The sequence below is a fragment of the Sus scrofa genome, chromosome 1, assembly GCF_054392235.1.
Source record: "Sus scrofa isolate SSC_HxYL_T2T_F1_AM1 chromosome 1, Sscrofa_HxYL_maternal_Yorkshire_Landrace_v2.0, whole genome shotgun sequence".
Classification (NCBI taxonomy): Eukaryota; Metazoa; Chordata; class Mammalia; order Artiodactyla; family Suidae; genus Sus; species Sus scrofa.
In genome coordinates this window covers 129,557,579-129,580,153 of record NC_139383.1, presented here as the reverse complement: position 1 = coordinate 129,580,153, position 22,575 = coordinate 129,557,579, and the positions used below count along the sequence as shown (strand labels likewise).

At 36.7% G+C, this 22,575-nt stretch overlaps 1 protein-coding gene across 5 annotated transcripts in view; it reads right to left on the bottom strand.

Annotated features, from left to right (window-relative positions):
- DMXL2 (Dmx like 2) overlaps nt 1–22,575 on the bottom strand; it is a 160,467-nt gene that overhangs the window by 41,552 nt on the left and 96,340 nt on the right. For all 5 annotated transcript variants that reach the window (XM_021095420.2, XM_021095427.2, XM_021095423.2 and 2 more), the window contains 7 exons: nt 22,076–22,195; nt 17,956–18,183; nt 13,586–15,262; nt 10,271–10,381; nt 5,643–5,812; nt 1,986–2,083; nt 1,376–1,541 (listed from right to left, as the gene is read on the bottom strand). In XM_021095420.2, the coding sequence (XP_020951079.1) occupies nt 1,376–1,541; nt 1,986–2,083; nt 5,643–5,812; nt 10,271–10,381; nt 13,586–15,262; nt 17,956–18,183; nt 22,076–22,195 (2,570 nt within the window). The remainder of the gene's footprint in view (nt 1–1,375; nt 1,542–1,985; nt 2,084–5,642; nt 5,813–10,270; nt 10,382–13,585; nt 15,263–17,955; nt 18,184–22,075; nt 22,196–22,575) is intronic.

Sequence of the window (22,575 nt, the reverse complement as noted above, 5' to 3'; positions counted from 1 at the left end):
CTCTCTGTGAGTTTATATTCTAATGTAACTACTCATCTTGAGAATTTGAGGTCATTCAGGTAATATGAGCATCTCAGTTAATCAACCTTTCTCTTTTTTGCACGAGTGTCTTCTAGGGTAAATGTCTCATTTCAAAATTACAAATATCTGTTACTTTTCAAAAATCATACACCTGAGATAATTTTGAAAATATGAGTAGTTCTAAATATAAAGTACTTTCACTTTGTTGGATATTTTCTATTTTTTCTATCATGTATTATTTCCAGCTGTATTTTTGCTTCACTTATTTGGATTGTTCATTGTAAGTATCCTAATAAGATCTCATAAATAAACAAAAATATTTATAATTACTCTCTTAATTAGCTACTAGGATTATATATAAAAAATGCAAAGGTTTACCTCTTCACATTCTTTTTCTAATATCTGAGAATAATACGACTGTACCAACTGCAGTGTCAGTTCCTTGTCTATGAATTTCATTTAGAAGAAAAAGAAATTAAAGTATCTGCCTATCTACACTAGATAAGGAGGCTGTGACCTATACATACTTTAGTTCAGAATCACAAGATGGACAGGAAGAAGATATTAATAAACCATTTTTCATCATTTTTTCAAACATTTATATTTGAAATGAAAATAATTATCTTGAAATGCGATATTCTCTATACAAAATTTTTTTTTTTCTTTTTGCCATTTCTTGGGCTGCTCCCGCGGCATATGGAGGTTCCCAGGCAAGGGGTCGAACTGGAGCTGTAGCCACCAGCCTACGCCACAGCCACAGCAACGCCAGATTTGAGCCACGTCTGCAACCTACACCACAGCTCACGGCAACGCCAGATCCTAAACCCACTGAGCAAGGCCAGGGATCAAGCCCAAACCTCACGGTTCCTAGTCGGGTTCATTAACCACTAAGCCACGACAGGAACTCCTATACAAATGTTTTAATTTTTAAATTATAGTTGATTTACAATGTTCTGTCAATTTCTGCTATACATTAAAGTGACCCAGTTATACATATATATTTATACATATACATTCTTTTTCTTACATTATCCTCCATCATGTTCCATCACAGGTGACTGATGAAACAAAGGAGCAGGACCTCATTGCTTATCTATTCCAAATGCAATAGTTTGCATCTACTAACCCCAAACTCCCAGTCCCTCCCACTCCCTTCCCCTTCAAGTTAGGTTTCTCACTTAAATTTATTTATAATTTCATTTACCATGTACTACTATTTAAGTTAGTAACCTCTGGAGTTATTCTCTACTCTCTATCCTTATAAACATATGACCAAACATTACAATCTCCTCCACCACCTTTCCAGGTTTTCAAGTCCTTACAGGTATTTCGTAGTATGTTTTCTTAGCCATACCTCAATGGCATCTTTCAATGAACCAGCTAACAAGAAAAAAGCAGCAGATTGTTCAAATCGTTGTTTTCCAAGTAAGGAAAAAGCATTTTTCAAAGCAGCTTTACGCCATCTATCTTCATTAAAGTTGTGGCTGAAAAATGCTGTCATTTTTTCATCATGCTGTGACCTGGGAACCAAAGCACAAACATCAGTGGTCAAACCAAATTCAAGATATTTTGAATCCTTTACAGAATATATGAAAATAGAAAATAAAAACCTCAAACATCCATCTAAAAGAACAATAATAACTTTAGTGATTAGTATTTGTTATCCAGCTTCTCCCTTTTTCTAATAAGGATAAAGCTGAAAATACTATATGTATACATAAATAGGAAGTCTGAACATTTTCTATTTTTCAAAGTAATTTAATCAACTTACTTTCTAACAATAGCCCACTCTTTAGGTTAAGAAAAAAAAATACTGAGCCAATTTTATTGCAGATAAAGGAATCAAGGCCCTAAAACAGAAACTGGTTTGATCAAGCTCATCTAAACACTTTCAAAAGTATTATGTTTCTGACTCAGGGCAATCTTCATTCCATTAAACCATATTAAGTATTAAGGCAATTTACCTAAACAGACCCCACACCACTGCTTTCTTCTTCATTGAAAGGTAGAATAGTGCAGCATCCAAGGCATCATTGTTCCTTTGAAAAGAAGCTTTGGCAACCTAAATGGTGAAGAAAAAATTATATTCAATTAACTACCTGATAAAAGAATTACAATAATTAATGCTTCCCTACTACTTCCATGGCTGATAGAATCTCTGACGATGAGAAGAGTTGGCTCTACTCCACAATCTACAGTAGCTTATAATACATGCTCCTAGAGATAATCCCTCATATACCAGTAAGTATAATGAAAATAACAGCAACTAGAATTTACTGATAGTTACCATGTACCAGCACTTATTAGTTAAGCACCTTTCACTTATCTTACTGAATCACCACAATCCATGAGGTATTATTCCCATTTTATGTAAGATGTGACAGAGAGGTTAACTAAATTGCCTAAGGTCACACAGTAAGGAGTACAAAAGGGAACCTCACTACTAATAAAACTGTCTAACACAGGAAATAACACAGAAGCGGAATATTGACACATGAGAACATTTCTTAAAAATTAAACATATTTTTTAATGTTTTGTAAAAATAAAATGCTGATTTCTGTGGTACATATATGATTTCACAACTTAAAGCTCTCTCAATATTGATAAAATATCTGTGAATAAAGATCAATTACACACAAAAACATGCATTCACACATTTTAAAAACTATAGACAAAAATAAATATTCTAAGGTTTTTTGGTGTTTTTTTTTTTTGTTTTTTTTTGTTTTTGTCTTTTGTCTTTTTAGGGCTGCACCCATGGCACATGTAGGTTCCTAGGCTAGAGGCTGAATTGGAGCTGTAGCTGCCAGCCTACATCACAGTCACAGCAACTTGGGATCCAAGCCGCATCTGAGACCTACGCCACAGCTCAGGACAGCGCTAGATCCTTAACCCACTGAGAGATGCCAGGGATTGAACCTACATCCTCATGGATGCAAGTCACATTTGTTTCCACTAAGCCATAACGGGAACTCCAATGTTCTAAGTTTTTTAAACATAATTTTTTTAAAACATACTTTTCTGGTATTTTTCAATCAAATTTTGACAATACTGAAGTATTAACACATTCTTTCTGACATGTAACTAAAATACAAAAGGCTTTATTTTGAACAGCTTTCAAATTTTAGTTCTTAAAAATTCCACGATAAAAAGCCTTAATGAGTACATAATTCTCTTCATACCATAATTGATAACCTCCTTTGAACCCTATGACCAAAGTTGCTGAATTTATACAGATCCAATCAACTCATGTAAGCTTAAAAATTGTTATGTAACATTATTGTACATAATCATATTGTTTTGAATACAGTACCATAAAGACCATATAGATTTCTCAAAGATAGTGAGATAACCTCTGCAAATCACTAAGTTGAGAGGAATAATGATAGGAATAACAAAGGATGTTTTGGGAATTCCCATTGTGGCTCAGCAGTAATGAACTCGACTAGTATCCATGAGGATGCGGGTTTGACCCCTGGCCTCACTCGGTGGGTTAAGGATCTGTAAGCTGTGGTGAAGGTCGCAGATGTGGCTTGGATATGGCATTGCTGTGGCTGTGATGTAGGTCAGCAGCTACAGCTCCAATTTGACCCCTAGCGTGGGAACTTCCACATGCTGCAGGTGCAGGCCTAAAGAAAAAAAAAAAAAAAAAGAGGATGTTAATTATTAGCTCACACTGACTGATGGTGATCAGTAAGCTACCAAGATGTGGGAAAGATACCTAAAACCACATCACAAATGCTTTACTTTCAATGCTCTTTTAGTCCTCTTCTCCCTTCTTAGCATTTGCTCTGCCTCTGACCATTTAACTTAGTACTTCTTCATTTTTTTTTTTTTTTCCTTTTTAGGGTCACGCTTGTCACATAAGGAAGTTCCCAGGATAGGGGTCAAATTGGAGCTACTAGCCTATACCACAACCACAGCAACAGAGTATCCAAGCTACATCTGAGACCTACACTGCAGCTTGCAGCAACGCTGGATCCTTAACCCACTGAGCAAGGCCAGGGATCGAACCCGCATCCTCATGAATACTAGTTGAGTTCTTAATCCACTGAACCACATCGGGAACTCCAGTACTTCAATATTTTATAATTTTAACAGAAATTTTTATTCACCTTCAACTAATGATTTATAATATATACATATGAAGGGGAAAATGTTACATATCCTTTTGATTTAATTTTAAGAGATAAATTACTTGCAGAAATAAATCAGACGTATATATCAGAAATACTCAATTACAATGACACAGCACATTACTGACAAGAAGCAGAGACTTTGTAGACTCATCTGAACATTTCAGATAAAATATGTCCTCTTTTTCCACTGCTTTGAGATATATAAAAAAAAGTAATGTAGATACTGTGTTATTTATATGCTATACCAATTAACTTTCCCCACAAACCAGAAGCTACATTTTTTGGTTGGCATGAGAACAAATTCCTTCTTATATCTGTGCCTCTTCTGAAAAGAGAAATGTTGACATCTTATTGGCAGCCTTACATGTAACAGGAAAATGACACTTTTACATTCACATTTCAAACTGTGTTCTGAGGACCATAAACACCAGAATCAGAGGACACTAACTAAAGATGAAGAGGCCATAGCCCTATCACCCCCTCCACCTACTAAATGAAAACCTCTGAGAGGAGGACTGTAGGATGTGTGTTTGCCATATGATTCATTTTCCTGACACTAAAACTTGAGGACTACTACTATAAAGGAAAAAATTTCTCTTGGGAGAAATGAATTCATACTCTACAAATGTAGTATAATTAGTTGTACTTCTGGGAATTTCAATGCACTCTTAAAAGTAAACAGTGAATGCCAATTCCATTTTTCTAACAGTGACAGAGTAGAAAGGGTATGGACTAAATCTTACATTTTTAAATGATAAGCAATTGGTCTGGTGAGCTAATCTCTCTGAGTCATAGTTTCATTAAGTGGAAAATGGAGATGGTAACATGCAGCTGGTGAGATTATATGAAATAATTTATGAAAAGCAACTGGCACCAAACCTGATACACAAAAGGCATTCAATAATGGTTAGTTTCCGAAACACTGATAAAGTAATTTAACTTCTACTAAAAAATTTTTAACAATTTTGTTCAAAAGGGTATCTACCAGAAAACTGATTCCAAAAACCCATCTTAAAATGTACAGCATGTTTCATTTGCTGCCATAGACATTTCTTCAAGAGCGCACACATCAGAATTTTTTATTGAATAGTACTTTACATGTGCAAAGGAAGTTTGCTATTTATGACCTAGCCACACAGAAGATCTTTTACATAAAAGGAATGATTTTTCTATGTAATGTATGTAACTGAGAAGAACTTAAGCTTACTTTCTAAATTTAGATGTCTGTATTTTCTTAAACTAGGACACATCTCAACCGATAGCAGAACACACTGCTATTTCATAAACATTACATACTCACTATACATGGCAAAAGACAATTGATGGACATTTCATGAAGGTCAAGTTTTAGGATCTCCAGAAATTTTTATTTAAGAAATTCTCAAGAAATCCCCCACCACAGGTTTTCTGGAAGATAATACCATGTTTATGCTTTAAGAAAAGACATTTTTAAACTTTAAAATACAATAAAGTAAAGTTACCTTTTCAATGCATCTTCGAAGGGTGTTAATATTCCTGACCCACCAACCTATTCCCATAGCTCTTAGCTCAGACCACTGTGGGTCCCCTCTCTGAATTGCCGGAATCATATTAATCAATTCTTCCTCAGCCTCAGAATGAAAAGCCCAGGCAAAATGGCAAGTAGATACACCTAATTTATAAATACAAAATAATATGCCTCAGAACTCCATCCAAAAAGGACAAAAACAATTTTTCACATAGATATGTGTTTATTAATTCTGGAAAGAATTTTCAAGCAGAAAAAAAGGATGAAAGGATTTCATCAATCATGATTTTTATAGTATATGCCTCTAAATACAAGATCACTGATAGGATACACAAAATCCTTTTTTCCCAAATGTATTTTCTTTTTTCCCCTACAAAAACAAAGGCACTAAAATTTAATCATTAGAAAAAAAGATATTTGAAAATGGTGCTATTCATATGTACACACACATACCAACTTGTCAACAGTGAAAGATCTCGTCAAAATATCCTGGCCCATGTACTTGGGTGCTGTCTCACAGTGCCATGTGCTTGCAGACCATATCCTTCAGTTCTGGGTACTGAAAACTGCCCCATTCATCATTCTGGCCAAGCAGCTACATATCACTTCAAAGCAAGCTCTAAATTTGATGAGAGGTCCAGGGAATAATAGTGAGGTGGCACAGTCCTCTGCCTTTGGTTCCTTGGTTAAAAAGAGTTTAAAGCTGCCTAATACTGATAGTATGTGGCAAACAATTTTGCTCTGGTTAAAAGACTGTCAGGGATCTAGGCTGTATTCAGAGGCAACAAAATGGATTTAGTGACACTCTCCAGGAGTTTGTCAATAGCTGAACTATTCATAACACTTTACTCCACTTAGAGCAGGTAAAGAAGAAACATGAGAAGTGAACCACACAGAGTCAAGTTAGGCAGTGGGAATGCCACCAGGTAGAACCCAGAGGACCCCAGGAAGGAAGCGAGGCTAGTCAAAGAAGCCATCTATATGAATCCTTTTGGAAACAAAGACAAGTCTGAGGTCAATGGCAGGTCTGGTAGTCACATTACAGCACAGGACTTTCAAAGCTTTAAGGCCATCAATTTTACCACACAGAGTTTTTTCATTAACAACTAGTATATAGACTTCACATATAGTTTAGAGCTTCTCTGACAATTACCACTTCACAATCGTTCCTTCAAAAAGTATAAAAAAAATTTCTATGAGCATTTTGAATAATAATATTGTATATTTTAAATTCCCCATTGCTAACATTTATACACAACTGTGTTTGAAATCTTATCACAAAATCAATGCAACAAGCCTTAACTGTCACTACAAATTTAGGGGGAAAAGGCAAAACTTAGTAACATCAACTTGCATTTTTTCAGAACCTAAAAAAGTAGATTAACCTCATTATTTAAATATCTGGTTTTAGAAATGATTACTGCATGAATAAATCAACTATGATGGAAAATGCAAATCATTAAATAAATAAATAAAATAATTACTGCATGAAACAGCTAAAAAAATAAATAAATAAAATAATTACTGCATGACACTTTGCTTTAGAAATTGCTATTATGAGTTCTCTTGTGGTTCAGTGGGTTAAGGATCCAGCATTGTCCCTGCAGTGGTGTAGGTAGCTGCTCTGGTGCAGGTTCAATCCTGGCCCAGGAACTTCCACATGTTGTGGACGTGGCCAAAAAGAAGAAAGAAAAGAAAAAATTGCTATTATAAGGCTACGCAAAATGCACACTTTTGCATATAAAAGTAATATAAAATATATTACATTCTATATCCTTAAATGAAATCTGATTAAGTTTTGGTATGACTAAAAGGAAACGAAAATACACACAGGCATGTCAGGGGAATTTGGTTCAAAAAGATGATTAAGTAAACAGTGACTACATTTGGAAACCTAACTATTAGAAATGAAAAAAGGTATTAGGAAAAAAAAAGATGGGTACCAACAGGCACTGATTTTTATCTGCCTATCAATGGCAGGCTACTCTTTGCAATTTACCTGTGTTCTTTTTACCTTGTCTCTATATAAGATACTTAAGTTTTTCCCTGAAAATTGTTTCTAGGACCATTACCTACAATACCAGTCACTTTTCTCATTTCCAATGTTTTAACCATATCAAAGGAAAAATGGAATTTGACAATGCTTTAGAAATTTGAGGAGTTTAGGTATCCCTAGGCAGAGTACACAATATCATTAAGTGTTAAACACATTATACACATTGTTATAAAGTCATTCAGTATCATGTGACCATCATTTAAAACTAAAATTTAAAAGAACCTTAAAATATCATTTTTTCTTTTCTTTTCTTTTCTTTTTTTTTTTTTTTTTTTTTGATTTTTGGGCCGCATCTGAGGCATATGGAAGTTCCCAGGGTAGGGGTCGAATCTGAGCTACAGCTGCCAGCCTATACCACAACCACAGCAACTCAGTATCCAAGCCACATCTGGAACCTACACCACAGCTCAAGGCAACACCAGATCCTTAACCCACTGAGTGAGGGCAGGGTCAAACCCACATCCTCATGGATACTAGATGGATTTGTTTCCACTGCGTCAAATGAGAACTCCAAAATATCATGTTCTAAACCTATTTCAAATGGCATGGATTGTTTAAAATGATAATACCAAGCATTTACATGAGTTGAATTTTGGCATCATCAAACATTGGTTCTGGGAATGTAAATGAGTGTAGTCTTTCTGAAGGTAGCAATACTTATGAAGGGTTAAGAATTTTCAAGCCCTTTGATTCAGTAATTTTGCTACTAGAAAATTAACATGAGGAAATAATCAGATATATATACAAATATTTATATGTGCGGTTAGAAGATCATTCATTAACAGTGATAACTCAAGAGAAAAACCTCAGCAAAATTTGTATTTTTAGAAATGACACAGGATTGGATAGATGAAATATAGTTTTAAAACATGATGGAATATTATTATTATTATCATTATTGATCTTTTAGGGCACACCCACAGCGTATGGAAGTTCCCAAGCTAGGGGTCAAATTGGAGCTGCAGCTGCTGGCCTACGCCACAGCCACAGCCACGCCAGATCTGAGCTGCATCTGCAACCTACACTGCAGCTCGCAGTAACGCTGGATACTTAAATCCACTGAGTGGGGCCAGGGATCAAACCCACATCCTCAAGGATACTAGTTGGATTCTTAACCTGCTGAGCCACAATGGGAACGCCAAAACATAACAGAATATTAGACAGCTGTTTAGAATCATATTTTTAAAGAATGTTTATGAAGGTAAGGATAAATGCTATGGTTAAGAATAACAAACTCAAACCCTCATATTCTTTTCTATTTCTTTTTCTCCAGGGATCAGATCCAAGTCACAGTGGTAACCTATGCAATAGCTGCGGCAACACTGGATCCTTAACCCACTGTGCTGGGCCAAGGATTGAACCTGTGTCCCAGAGCCCCCAAGACACCGTGGATCCTGTTGTACCACAGCAGGAACTCCAAGCCTAGTATTCTAGGTCCTACAATACTAAGAATATCCTCTGGGGTTGTATCATAAGGATGCTGGTTTCAAAAGGAATATAGTCCAATAAAAAGTACACTGGACTGGAATTTTAATTCCAACTCTATTAATAAATAGCCCTATATCTTGGACAGATCACTTTAAACTCAAGAGTGTTGATTTTTTTGTTTGTTTGTTTGTTTGTTTTTTGTCTCTTTAGGGCCACACCTGCGGCATATGGAGGTTCCCAGGCTAGGGGTCCAATCAGAGCTGTAGCTACTGGCCTATGCCACAGCCACAGCCACAGCAACAGCCACAGCAATCTGAGGGATCTGAGCCGCATCTACGACTTATACCATGGCTCCTGGCAAACCAGATCCTTAACCTACTGAGCGAGGCCAGGGATGGAACGTGCATCCTCATGGATTCGTTTCCACTGAGTGATGACAGGAACTCCGATATATGTATTTTTTTACAGCTTGCACTCACAGCATATGGAAGCTCCCAGGCCAGGGACTGAACCTATGCCTCCACAGTGATCCAAGCCTCTGCAGTCAGATTCTTAACCCATTATGCACAGTGGGACCTCCTACAGTTTTGATTTTTTTTATCTATAAGTTAGGGGCCTGATATAAATCTATACATTTCAAATCAGGGTATGTGGCAGTGTGTGGAAAGTATGCAAATCTACTGGCTTACTATATAGCACATATTCCTGAACATCCGCTTTACTTGTGAGTAACTAACTTAGAACATAATGCTTATACTAAGATAAACATAAACAATAAGGCATAGGGCAAATTTTACATAATTTTTAAAGAAAGGATGTGAGACAACACAGAAATTCAGGACCACTTTGGGTTACAACCTCAGGCATACCAAGTTAACTCATAAACTACTGTGACTTTAGTCAGTCACAGTAGTCTGAGAAACTGAGACAGATGAGCAAAAGTCACAGAGCAGAGCTGAATGATACACAGAAAAAAGTTAAGTGGGTACTATGTGACAGGAAGATCTTGAGGCTAGTGATAGGTATGCATATGGTGACTTATCTAATATGTCACACAAATATGAATATACCAACTACTTCAATACGAACTGAAAGTTGCACAAAGGTTGAAACAATACCTTGGTGAAGTAGCTGAACTCGGTATAAAGGAGGCAGAGATGTCAAAAGGCAGGTGTGCAAACGCATAGCTAGTAAGTACCGTAAACCACACTCATCTAATGTGTCTCTTCCTGTGAAGAAAAAATATGATTGAGGAAAAAGGAACGCAACATGTCAAAAACCAATAAAAAGTTAGAAAACAAATATTAAATTTAATAATAATAACTTACACAAAATAGATGATTTTTTTAGTGTATTCCTTTATTAATACTTCAGTATCTTTACTTACTTGGAGTTCCCACTATGACTCAGTGGAAAGGAATCTGACTAGTATCCGTGAAGACACAGGTTCAATCCCCTGGCCTCAATCACTGTGTTAAGGATCCAGTGTTGCCGTGAGCTGTGGTGTAGGTCTCAGACGTGGCTTGGATCTGCCGTTGCTGTGGTTGTGGCGTAGGCTGGCAGCTATAGCTCTGATTCAACCCCTAGCCTGGGAACCTCCATATGCCACGGGTGTGGCCCTCAAAAAAAAGAGACAAAAAAATATATATATGTGTGTGTGTACATTTATCTTTATAATAAGCATAATACTAAAACTTCCAAATGAAAAACATATCCAAAAAATTTAACTACCTATTAGTACAGGTAACAACAGTACTTAGAGCTACTCATAATAAATGAAAATAAAAAAGGAAATCTTGAGATCCAATGAAAAATATATTAACTATGGTAAGTTAGATACAATTTTAAAAAATATTCCCTATGCAAATTCAGATGAGATTTAAAGATAGGAATTATGTAAGTAAAATCATTTATTACATAATTAAGTAGGTAATATTTTCTAGGTTGGTTAGCTTAATTGAAATATTTCATTATCAAAGATTTGAAATTTGACCCCCCAGGCTAGTGTTACCAAGTTAAGGGTGAACTCTAACCTTGATTCCACAAATTTATTCTGAGTCACAGGTTGAGCAGAGGTATGAAAGCATACCAAGTTTACTCAAAATTACAGCCACTGTTGGATAAAAGCAACAGAAAAGCACTAACAGTACGAGCCTAGTAACTACCATTTAGTACTCAGAGTATAGAATTAAATATGTTCTAGAAGAAAATAAAACATTTTAAATTTTTGAAGTTCAAGTTCTAACTCTACTCCCCAATATATTAGTTCATTCACCTTATTATTCATTCAACAAATTATGTATCTGCTACGTCACAAGCATAGTTTAGGGGTTTGAGAGGGAATAAAGCCAGGGTGCTTATATCTTAGGAGACAGAGACAAACAATAAACAAAGAAATAATGTGTCTAGTGGAAATTCTTGCTATGGAGAGAAATAAAGCAGGACTGGGGGAAAGGGAGTGCTAAGGTAAGAGGGTCCTACTTTAAACAGTGTGGCCAGGGTAGAACTTTCCAATAAGATTACATTTCAGCAAAAATCTGAGGAAGTAAGGGAATGACAATGACGGATATCTAATCCTGGAAGAAAAGCATTCTGTGTGGAAGAAACAATATGTGCAGAGAAACATCATGTGCCATGTGTGGGACAGCAAGCAGCCATGAAGCAGAGCAGAATTGAGCACAGATCACATAGAGCCACACAGACCACTTAAGGACCTGGCTTTTGTTTTAAAGTGAGATGAGAAGCCATCAGTGAAAGTTGAGCAGAGGAGAGATTTAATGTGATTTTGTTTTAAACTAATCCCTGGCTCTTCTGTGAAGAAAAGACTGAGGTAACAAGAATGAAACAGTTTAGGAGACTTTATCAGTTATTAGGCAGGATGTGACAGTGACTTGAACCAGAGTGCTAAGAGGAGAGGTGATAAGAAATGACTGGATTCTTGATGCAGCAGGACAGCATTTGCCAATGGACTGGTTTGGGGCATGAGAGAAAGCTGAGTCAGGAATACCTCTTAAGCTGTCTCACCTGAACAAATCCTAGAACTCATTTACTTAGAATCCATTTAAGGAGATGTGCAGCTATTTAATCTCTGGGCTTCAGTTTCCCATCTGTGGAATGGAGACATTCACTCCTGCCTTTTCTACCTCACGAAAGTCCACTGTGACCAAGATGAGCCATTTTTACACTGACTAACCAAGGATACAGTTTTGTATCAGAAGATTTTACCAATTTTTCATGGATTGTGGGATATCTTTTCTTTCTGTCCCGGAGTAAAAACTCTGATGTATATATTGTTTGCAACAAAAGTTTAAGGTTACTTTGGGAAGAATCTGGATCTATTGCACACAACCTCAAAATAATTCAATTTTTTAAATTAACATGGTTAGAAAATAAGCCATAGGCAAAACTCTTTGAAGGTCACTAGTTACTTCAACCTATAGAAGAGAAAACTCTGGAGATATATTATAAGGGTATAAATCTATATGAAGAGATACATTCCAGGTAGCTTTGAGAAACAGTCTTTTTCCCCCGAACTTGGAAATCATGTGAAATAATTAAAAGATAGGCTTGGAGGCAATGACGTACCCATATGTGACCCCAGCTCTGCCACTTACTACCTATGCGATCTTACATGTTACTTAATCTCAAGATCAGTATCTTGTATCTTCACCTATAAAATTAAGTATAATAATAGCTACACTTACTAGAAGACAGTTGTAATAATTATGACAAAATACATAAAGCACTTGGCACAACAATTGTTCACTCCGCCACAACATTCATTGAATGAGTGAATAATCAATCATTTTCAGCTTCCTGTGCTAATGCCAACATTTAGAATCAACACCACGATCTGTAACTATCTGCATAAGGAAAGAATGGAATCTAATTTTCAGGGAGGCAGCCAAAATTTTCCTGGTTACAGAATGAATTAAGCAAGACACACATCATATTCAAATGTATGAAAACCTTTTCTCAAGAGAATTTCTGGAGATAATTAGGTAATCATAAGAAATTATTTATACCTAGAAATGGGAAGATGAACAAGTTGAACCCATGGGGTCCTTATAAGCCTCATGCTTCAATAGTAAAATTAACAAGTGGGCCATTATTATTGCTAAAAGTAAAATAAAAATAAACCAAATAAATCGATCCATTTGAAAAAACAGAAGACTATATATATCCGAAACCACATGAAGGTTTCAGGGTAAAAAACTCATGCGAGGATGCACACATGTATCATGAACACATAAAGTCACATGCACAAGTCCTAGTCTAGTCTTTTCTTTCACAATTATGTAAGAGTAATTGCCAATTAGGTCATTTTCCTGTGAGGTTTAAAGAAAGACTGCAATTTGACATTAGTCATAATATAGACAATACAGAAAGTTCTATTAACAATAACTTTACAAATTTTTAGTGAGAATATTTACCTGAGTGACTCTTATCTCTGTTTTCATCAAGCTCAGTACTGGTGGTAGCCACTGTATCAGCCAGAGCTACAAGGAACATCTGCTCCAAACGGGTAAGGCCTGGTAGACTTGAGTGCATAAGATGACTTGAAAGTACCCTAGCATGTTCTTGGCCAAAGTAAGCTGGTCCATATTGAGAAAGGTTTATTACTTTTGATTTGTTTTCTCTCTTTTCTGGCTCTAAGTCGATATCATCCGTTGTTATATCCTGGATTTGGAACAGCTCTGAATACTGATCCTCTGGTTGTCTCTCTGTATGATCTTCATAGCTCTGTGGTATTTTTGTACTTTCTTCTGAAATTCTGTATGTTGTATCTTGGTCAGCAGCAAGCAATGCATATAATGGTAGTGGAGGAATAGAATCTATCTCAGTATAATCTCGAGTACCATCTTTCCCTATGGTGACTGTATCCTTTGCTGTACTGCCACTTACACTAATGGTTCGAGAAAGATGTCGCTTAGTTCCTTCTCCAGCATCAGCATCTCTAACTACTGCAACTTCACCTGCAATACATTTTACTAAATGAGAGAGAATAGCTTTAGCCCGGCGGACTTTCCCCAGGTCCATCAATTCTAACAGCTGGGTTGGGTGATACTGCGGCAGTGTAGGGGAAAGTACATGTGCAGCCTCAAATAAGCCACCATCCTGAACTACAGTCGGTGAATAAAAAACATCATCAGCAATAGCTGTTCCTTCAACAATACTTTTCCTTGACAACATATTAGATTTAAAGACAGAATGATCTTGTATTGCTGTCTCTTCTCCATCAGGACCATCAGCTTCAATGTCTCCAAATTTGACAGCATGCTTCCACTGTGCATATACATGCATTTCACAATCCATTCCTACCACCAATATCCCATCTCTTACCCAAGAAAGAGAAACAGGCAGTGAAGGTGTACCGTCAACAGAAGACACTAAGTCTATAGATCGAAGGAGAACCCATCTTGACCTAACTCCTTGCTTGATACTTCCACCAAGTGGTAAAGTGATGACAGCTACACCATCCTTACTATTGATCTGCTCAGTCACAATCCCTGAAAGCCGCCCATACATGAAGATGTTAGCACCAACTCCCACTGTGAGAATGTGGGAGCCATCTTCTTTTGATACCCAGTCTAAATGTACTAAATGTTTGATATTTGGAATAAGATATCTATCCTTGCTCAAAAGCGCATCTGATTTGCTGTACACAAAGAGATTACTGTCGACACTGACCCTTGAATCAAGGACACTCCCGACTTTGACCAAATCATCAAGATGAATTGTTTGTTCTAAAACCCATTCTGACCCTCCTGTAGATTCACATTCAAATATGCAAACATGCATGGAAAATTCTTTAGAAACAAAGCCATTGTGGTGGATAGGTTGTTTGTAAGCCACTGCAAGCCGACCCGTGTATGAACAGCTAACAGCAACCGGCCTTCCCACAATGCTCACTGTACTGCTATTATCTTCTCCTTCATCATTCATCAAGGGCCATATCCTCCAATGATAGGTTTCCTTCTCGTCTCTTTTACATTGTGGGTTGGTTTCCATACTACATTTCCAGAAGCGTACTTTATTGTCAGAACAAGTTGTAACCACTAAATAAGGTGCAAGGCACACTGGATAAATTGAAGAGGAACTCAGATGGCCTTAAAAAAGAAAAAGCAGAGAGTCATAATAATAGAACCACAAAGTAATATGTTAATAATCAAATTCTAGAATATGATTAAGCCAAAGGCCACTATGAGCTTCTTCAGAATAACTGCAGTCCCCTCCTTAACTAGCGTCCTAAAACTAGTGAACTAAATATCCAATGGCCAAGGCATCTATGGAAGTCTTGAAAGCCACGTGGTGAAATCAAAACATGTAATAATAATCACTTAATTTGTTTTTAGGCAATTAAATTTAAATGAGGCAAATATTTTATTAATATAAAACCCAAGGAGTTCCCACTGTGGCTCAGCAGAAACAAATCTGACTAGTATCCATGAGGACACAGGTTCGATCCCTGGCCTTGCTCAATGGGTTAAGGATCTGGCGTTGCCATGAGTTGTGATGCAGGTCATAGACATGGCTCGAATCTGGCATTGTTGTGGCTGTGGTGTAGGCCAACAGCTACAGCTCCGGTTCAACTCCTGGGAACCTCCATATGCCACAGGTGCAGCCCTAAAAAGGAAAAAAGAAAAAAAAAAAAAAAAAAAAAAAAAAAAAACCTCAAAGAGTTCCCTGGTGGCCTACTGGTTAAGGGTTAGGTGTTGTCACTGATGTGGCTGGCTGTCATAACTGTAGCTCCAGTTCAATCCCTGGCCAGGAATTGCTGCATGCTGCGGATGTAGCCAAAAAAAAAAACAAAAAAACAAAACAAAAAAAAAAACAAAAAAACAAACAAACAAACAAAACAAAAAAAACCCCACCAACTCAAAAGCAATGAAACAGTCAATTCTTAATCAATAAATCTGTTAACTGCTATAATTTATATATGCATTCACCATACATGTCTCATTGGACTTTCATTCTATCTCTTTTATCACCTGCATTGTAAATGCTTAAGTAGTCATTATAATCTGCCCTTCAAATGCCCCAAACTGGCCCTCCAATAATCCAAACACTAGATCTGCCCCAAAATGTTTTCAGTCAGCTAAACAGACTGACTGTTTTCAGTCACAAAATGTTTTTAGTCAGCTAAACAGACACTAGATCTCATCTTTTCTTTTTTTGTCTTTTTTTTTTTTTTTTTTTGTCTTTTGTCTTTTTAGGGCCACCCTCGCGACATATGGAAGTTCCTAGGCTAGCAGTCTAATCAGAGCTGTTGCCGCCAGCCTACGCCAGAGCCACAGCAATGCCAGATCCAAGCCATGTCTGCGGCCTACACCACAACTCACAGCAACACCGAATCCTTAGACCACTGAGCAGGGCCAGGGATTGAACCAGCAACCTCAAGGTTCCTAGTCAGATTCATTTCCACTGCACCATGACAGAACTCCTAGATCTCATCTTTTTTATCAGGTTTAATTTATGTTCTCCTAACACTGAAACAGAACCCTCGTATTTATTCCTGACTACCAAAGACTAATGCTGCCCATCCACTGTCAACTATAACATGAAGGGTAGCAGTGATTAAGACCAGGATCAGAAGGCCTGGGTTCAAGTTCCAGTCCATCAATACCTTCCTAACGGTGGAAAAGCCACTAACACATCTGAGCCTGTCCCATTTAAATAACAGGAATCACGTCACTGCTTCCCTTGGAGTGTTACTATCAAATTAAGACATTTCAAAGTGGAGTTCCCATCATGGCTCAGTTGTTAACAAACCCGACTAGGAACTATGAGGTTGTGGGTTCCATCCCTGACCTTGTTCAGTGGGTTAAGGATCCGGCATTGCTATGAGCTGTGGTGTAGGTCACAGATGCGGCTCAGACCCCACATTGCTGTGGCTCTGGCATAGGCCAGCGGCTACAGCACTGATAAGACCTCTAGCCTGGGAACCTCCATATGCCTCAGGTGCAGCCATAGAAAAGACAAAAAAAAAAAGACATTTAAAAGCATCTTATAAAGTCCCTGAGAATATATATTTTATCATTATTCCAATAAATTTATGAGTATATCCTAAACTTTCCAAATATTTTGAAAGATTCAAAAGCTGACCTAAATCTTCATCCACCACCAAAGCCCAGCCCAGAGTAAACTCTTACTGTGATCTTTCCAACTCTGATTCCAAATCTATGTGAGGGATAAGCAAAGAGCCTCATACTCAAAACCATTCACCAGTAACTGGAATAGTCTTGAACTTCTAATTCTGGTCCCCCCAAAACACTATTCTATAAACACTTCAATTATAATTCCACAAGTGACAGATCATTTAAAATATAGCTGCTAGTTCTGTTCTTCAAACTGTTTTATCCACCTTGCTAAAGTCAGTATCTTTCCAGGCTAACCAAACTATAATCTGGTATCATATATTTTCCCTGAAAGTATCTGCCAACTCTTGTTCAAACATACTAATAGCATAATGTGGGTGAAAACCTTAATTCAAAAAAAGAAAAGCTTGAATAATTCAAAAATGAACATATTTGTTCTTTGAAATTTTACTATCATAGTATTCCCACTTATAAGAAATCATAGTGCAGGCAAGAAACCCTGCATTAAAACAGTTACAGCATTTTTTTTGTCAAGTGGATTACACTTATCACAGGAAATTATTTCTAAGAAAGACATATTTCTAAACAAATGTGTCATTACTAGAAAATAAATCTTTATTTCACTATCAATCAAGCACATATTTCAGAAGAGTTCATTCAATTTTATCCATAGAAACAACTGTCCAGACTTACAGATACCTTACCTGCTGAAGGTGTTGCTCTTATTACTTCAACTCCGACTGGGAGATCAAGAGGTTGGCTATATACCAGTCTAGAACTCAGAATCAGTTTACTAGCAGTTTGAAGGTTGGCAATTGAGGAAGAATGTGGCATTGGGCTCACACTGGGAGAGGTTTCTGGAGAAGAGTCTACAGTCTTCTGTCCAGGGACTGAAAGCAGACTCTCTGAAGAAACACCTTCTGAAGCTTTAGCTTTGAAAAGAAATTATGAAATACATTTCTATCATCAGTATACATATATTAGCTAGAACAATATTTTGTTACAATTTAACAAATATGGTTTCTTCAAAGTACTCTGGAAACAAGGTTAATGTTCAATCTTTTGCTGAGTTACCTTGATAGACACTTTTTTTTAATACCCTTTCTTAGAATCACCAACTCTATCACAGGGATATTGCCAGTAAAGAATCGCAACATGTAATAGCTAGGAAAAAAACTTAAGTTATCTAGTCTAGTGTATTCAACTTTTAAAACACATCAAACTTGAAACACATCAAAGCTTGAGGAACTTTTAACATGAAGATTCTCATGCCTAACCATAGAAACACTGATTTGGTTGCTTTGGGATAGATCCCAGAAATCTGCATTAATAAGCAGCCAGGTATTTATGAAATAGATGGGCCATAAATCAAACATTAAGAAATAACAAGGTACTTCCTTACTCAATAGATGAAGAAATTTAAATTTGGAGAGCTTAGTGATTTTCTTAAGATCAAATAATTAGCTAGTGGCAAAGAAAACACTACAGCAACAGCCTATTACATATCAAGTGCTGAAACAGGATAATAAATAAGATTTCAAGAACATATACAAAAAATTAAATTTCCAAACAAATTTAACACAGTATCAGGTAAATAGCCTTGTAAGGTATATTGTCCCTGACCTTCATCCAAAGAGTTTCCACCTTCACACTAGGGTGGAGTATAAATTTCTGAGCAGATTTAGTTATCTGTGCTTCTGTTACATGTGAGGGACACTTCACATTACAATTTTATATTTCTATGTCCATCTTCCCCAATTAGATTATAAATTCATCAAAATCAAGGGCGATGTCTTATTGCTTTGTATATCCTATTGCATACCAGAATACAGAGAGGTAATTATCAACCCCCTTTTAATTCTGGTGGATGTTATGTCGATCTGTTTCATAACAGCAGACCACTCAATAAGAAATACGAAAACGGAGTTCCCGTCGTAGCGCAGTGGTTAACGAATCCGACTAGGAACCATGAGGTTGCGGGTTCGGTCCCTGCCCTTGCTCAGTGGGTTAACGATCCGGCGTTGCCGTGAGCTGTGGTGTAGGTTGCAGACGCGGCTCGGATCCCGCGTTGCTGTGGCTCTGGCGTAGGCCGGTGGCTACAGCTCCGATTCAACCCCTAGCCTGGGAACCTCCATATGCCTCGGGAGCGGCCCAAGAAATAGCAACAACAACAACAAAAAAGACAAAAAAAAAAAAAAAAAAGAAATACGAAAACATTTTTTGTAAAATAGAATAAGACTACATACAACCTTGAATCAGTAGTCAAAAGACAGAAATACTATTCCTGACTCCAAATTAACTAAATATGTCTCCTTAAGCAAGGTACTTCACCAACTCTGGCTACTTGCCCATCAGAAAAATAAGGCTGAATTACATCTTTTTCTGTATACCAAGAAATTTTCTAATGTATATATCTCATACAAAGAAAGAAAATAAGAGCAGGGAATAATGCAAAGGGTTTGGAGCCAAAAGACCTTATTTTGAAACTTAGTCTGTGATAAACTAAATGTGGCATTTGGTCAAGTTTCTTTTCTTTTGTCTTTTCACCTTTTCTAGGGCTGCTCCCAAGGCATATGGAGGTTCCCAGGGTTGGGGTCTAATAGGAGCTGTAGCCACCAGCCTACACCACAGCCACAGCAACTCGGGATCCAAGCCACATCTGGGACCTACACCACAGCTCATGGCAACACTAGATCCTTAACCCACTGAGTAAGGCCAGGGATCAAACCTGCAACCTCATGGTTCCTGGTCGGATTCGTTAAACACTGAGCCACGACAGGAACTCCTGGTCAAGTTTCTTAACATTATTCCATTAATAAACTGAGAATAATATATATCTCACAGGTATAAAGTTCTTGTGTCAGTGCTTGGTACCTAGAAGGTACTCCAAATGTTCCTTCTCCACCCAAATGTAATTCTATCACTTCACCCTTTCCAGGATTTTCAACAGGCCACTAAATTCAAGTAACAGGTTTAACGGCAATGTATACCATGTTAAACCTACTGCAGAGGTTAGAATCAAAAGACAGATGCTTTCTGTCAAAGCTGAAGATAGCATATCTTACTATAATCTTACTGTTTGTGACCTTTCACTGCTGTCACAAACAGAGTAAGCAAAATACTGCATTCTCTGGAAAATGAGAGAATTACCTTCCTTGAGGGTGTTACACTAAGCGAAATAAGTCTGATGAAGAAAGACAAATACTCTATGGTTTCAAAACTCATATGTGGAATATTTTTTAAAGTAATTAAAAAAAAAAAACCAAAACAAAATGACAAATACACTGATACAGAGAACAGACTGTGGGGTTAAGAGAGGGGAAAGGGGGTGGGGGAGGGTGAAAAGGGTAAAGGGGGTCAACTCTAGGATGACAGATGGAAACTAGACTTTTGGTAATAAGGATACTATAGAGTATTCCAGAAGCCAAATTAGAATGTTGTACACATGAAACATATACAATGTTATAAAACAATGTTACCTTAAAGAAATAAAAATAAAATTATCTTCCTGAAAAGCTGGTTTTAGATCCCTCTACTCTCCCATTTCTGTGAAACAACGTGTAACACCAAGAATTAATTCCAAAGGCTTTCAAACAATTTTTTGGATTCCTTCTACCACAAGAAGATTAGGCTTAACTAGGTACAGGCAACTGTTCCATAGAATCATTTGGCTTTTCTAATGCAAGTTCACAGCCCAGTGAGAACTGCTCTTTTACACAGTTATGTGATAATATGGATTAAAAAGGGAACAAAAAACATATATTATTACTTTCCTATATTAAATGTTGAATGTGTATAAAATCATTCAAATTATATAATCACCAGAAATAATAAAATATTTCCAAAACTCAAATATTTTGGGTTAACCAGTTTAGATTCACTTTGATATGGTTATCAACACAGTTCTTCAATTAAACAGTTATCTTTCAGAAGTAAAGTTTGTTTTAAAAAGAAAGATTCACAATTTCTGTACTTCATACTACAGATCTTTTAATTGCTAAGACATTGAAATTAATGTATATAGCAAAAGCATAGATGAAATAACTTTTAAAATCGCTGCTGCATTCCCTAATATTCTACAAAAACTATTCCTCTTATAAACTTCAGATACTCAATCACATTTTTCTAAACAGTAAGTCTCTTTCTCTTAGTGCTGCTAGAGCTAATGTACATTGTATCAGATGGCAGTGTATATTAACCAACAAAAAAGTATTAACTCTATGGGCCAAAGTGACTTACAGAGACAAAGTATCTAGAACAGTCATAATAGGCATTTAATAAATATTAATTTAAAAAATAAATCAAACTTTTATTTCAATATGTCTAATGTATTAATTGACTGGTTTTATTTATTTTACTTATTTACTTATTTATTTATTTATTTTTGCTTTTTAGGGCCATGCCTGCAGCATATGGAGGTTCCCAGATTAGGGATCGAATCTGAGCTACAGCTGCTGGCCTACACCACAGCAATGTGGGATCCAAGCCGCATCTGCAGCTTACACCACAGCTCATAGCACTGCTGAATCCCTGACCCACTGAGCAAGGCGAGAGATTGTAGCCACATCCTCACCAATACTAGTCAGATTCATTTCTGCTGTGCCACAAGGGGAACTCTGATTGGTTTGTTTTTAGATAAATCTATTTCATTAATGACTTATGACACTGTAATTAAAAGTTTGATGTACACATACTTCAATTCAGCAACTCAACTCAGTTCACTATATCTTTATTTTAAAGAATTAACTAACCTAAAGCATACCCAGGAAAAAAATGAATGTATTTTACATCATCTCTGCATAAAACTGTAATATAATTACTTACCCAAACATGCCTGTACAGATTTAAGATGAAGGTGCCACATATGGAGAATAGAGCAATTATTGCTGTCCTTTTCAATTACTACCAGAAAGAATTTTTCTGAAAATGGTGGTGGACGATATCCTATTGTTAAAGGAAAAGAATACTTAAGTTAACATACTTCTATAGGATTTTATTTTATTTTTTATAATGATTTTTATTTTTTCCATTATAGCTGATTTACAGTGTTCTGTCAATATTCTGCTGCACAGCAAGGTGACCCAGTCACACATACATGTATACATTCCTTTTTCTCACCATAGGATTTTAAAAGAAAGAGTTTTTTTTTTTTTTTTTTTAATTTTATTTTTTGGCCATGCCCACGATATGTGGAAGTTCCTGGGCAAAGGACTGAACCCGCGCCACAGTAGCAACCCAGGCTGCTGCAGAGACAATGCTGCATCCTTAACCCACTGTGCCACGAGGAACTCCAAAAATGACTTTAAAAAAATCTCTTAATAGAA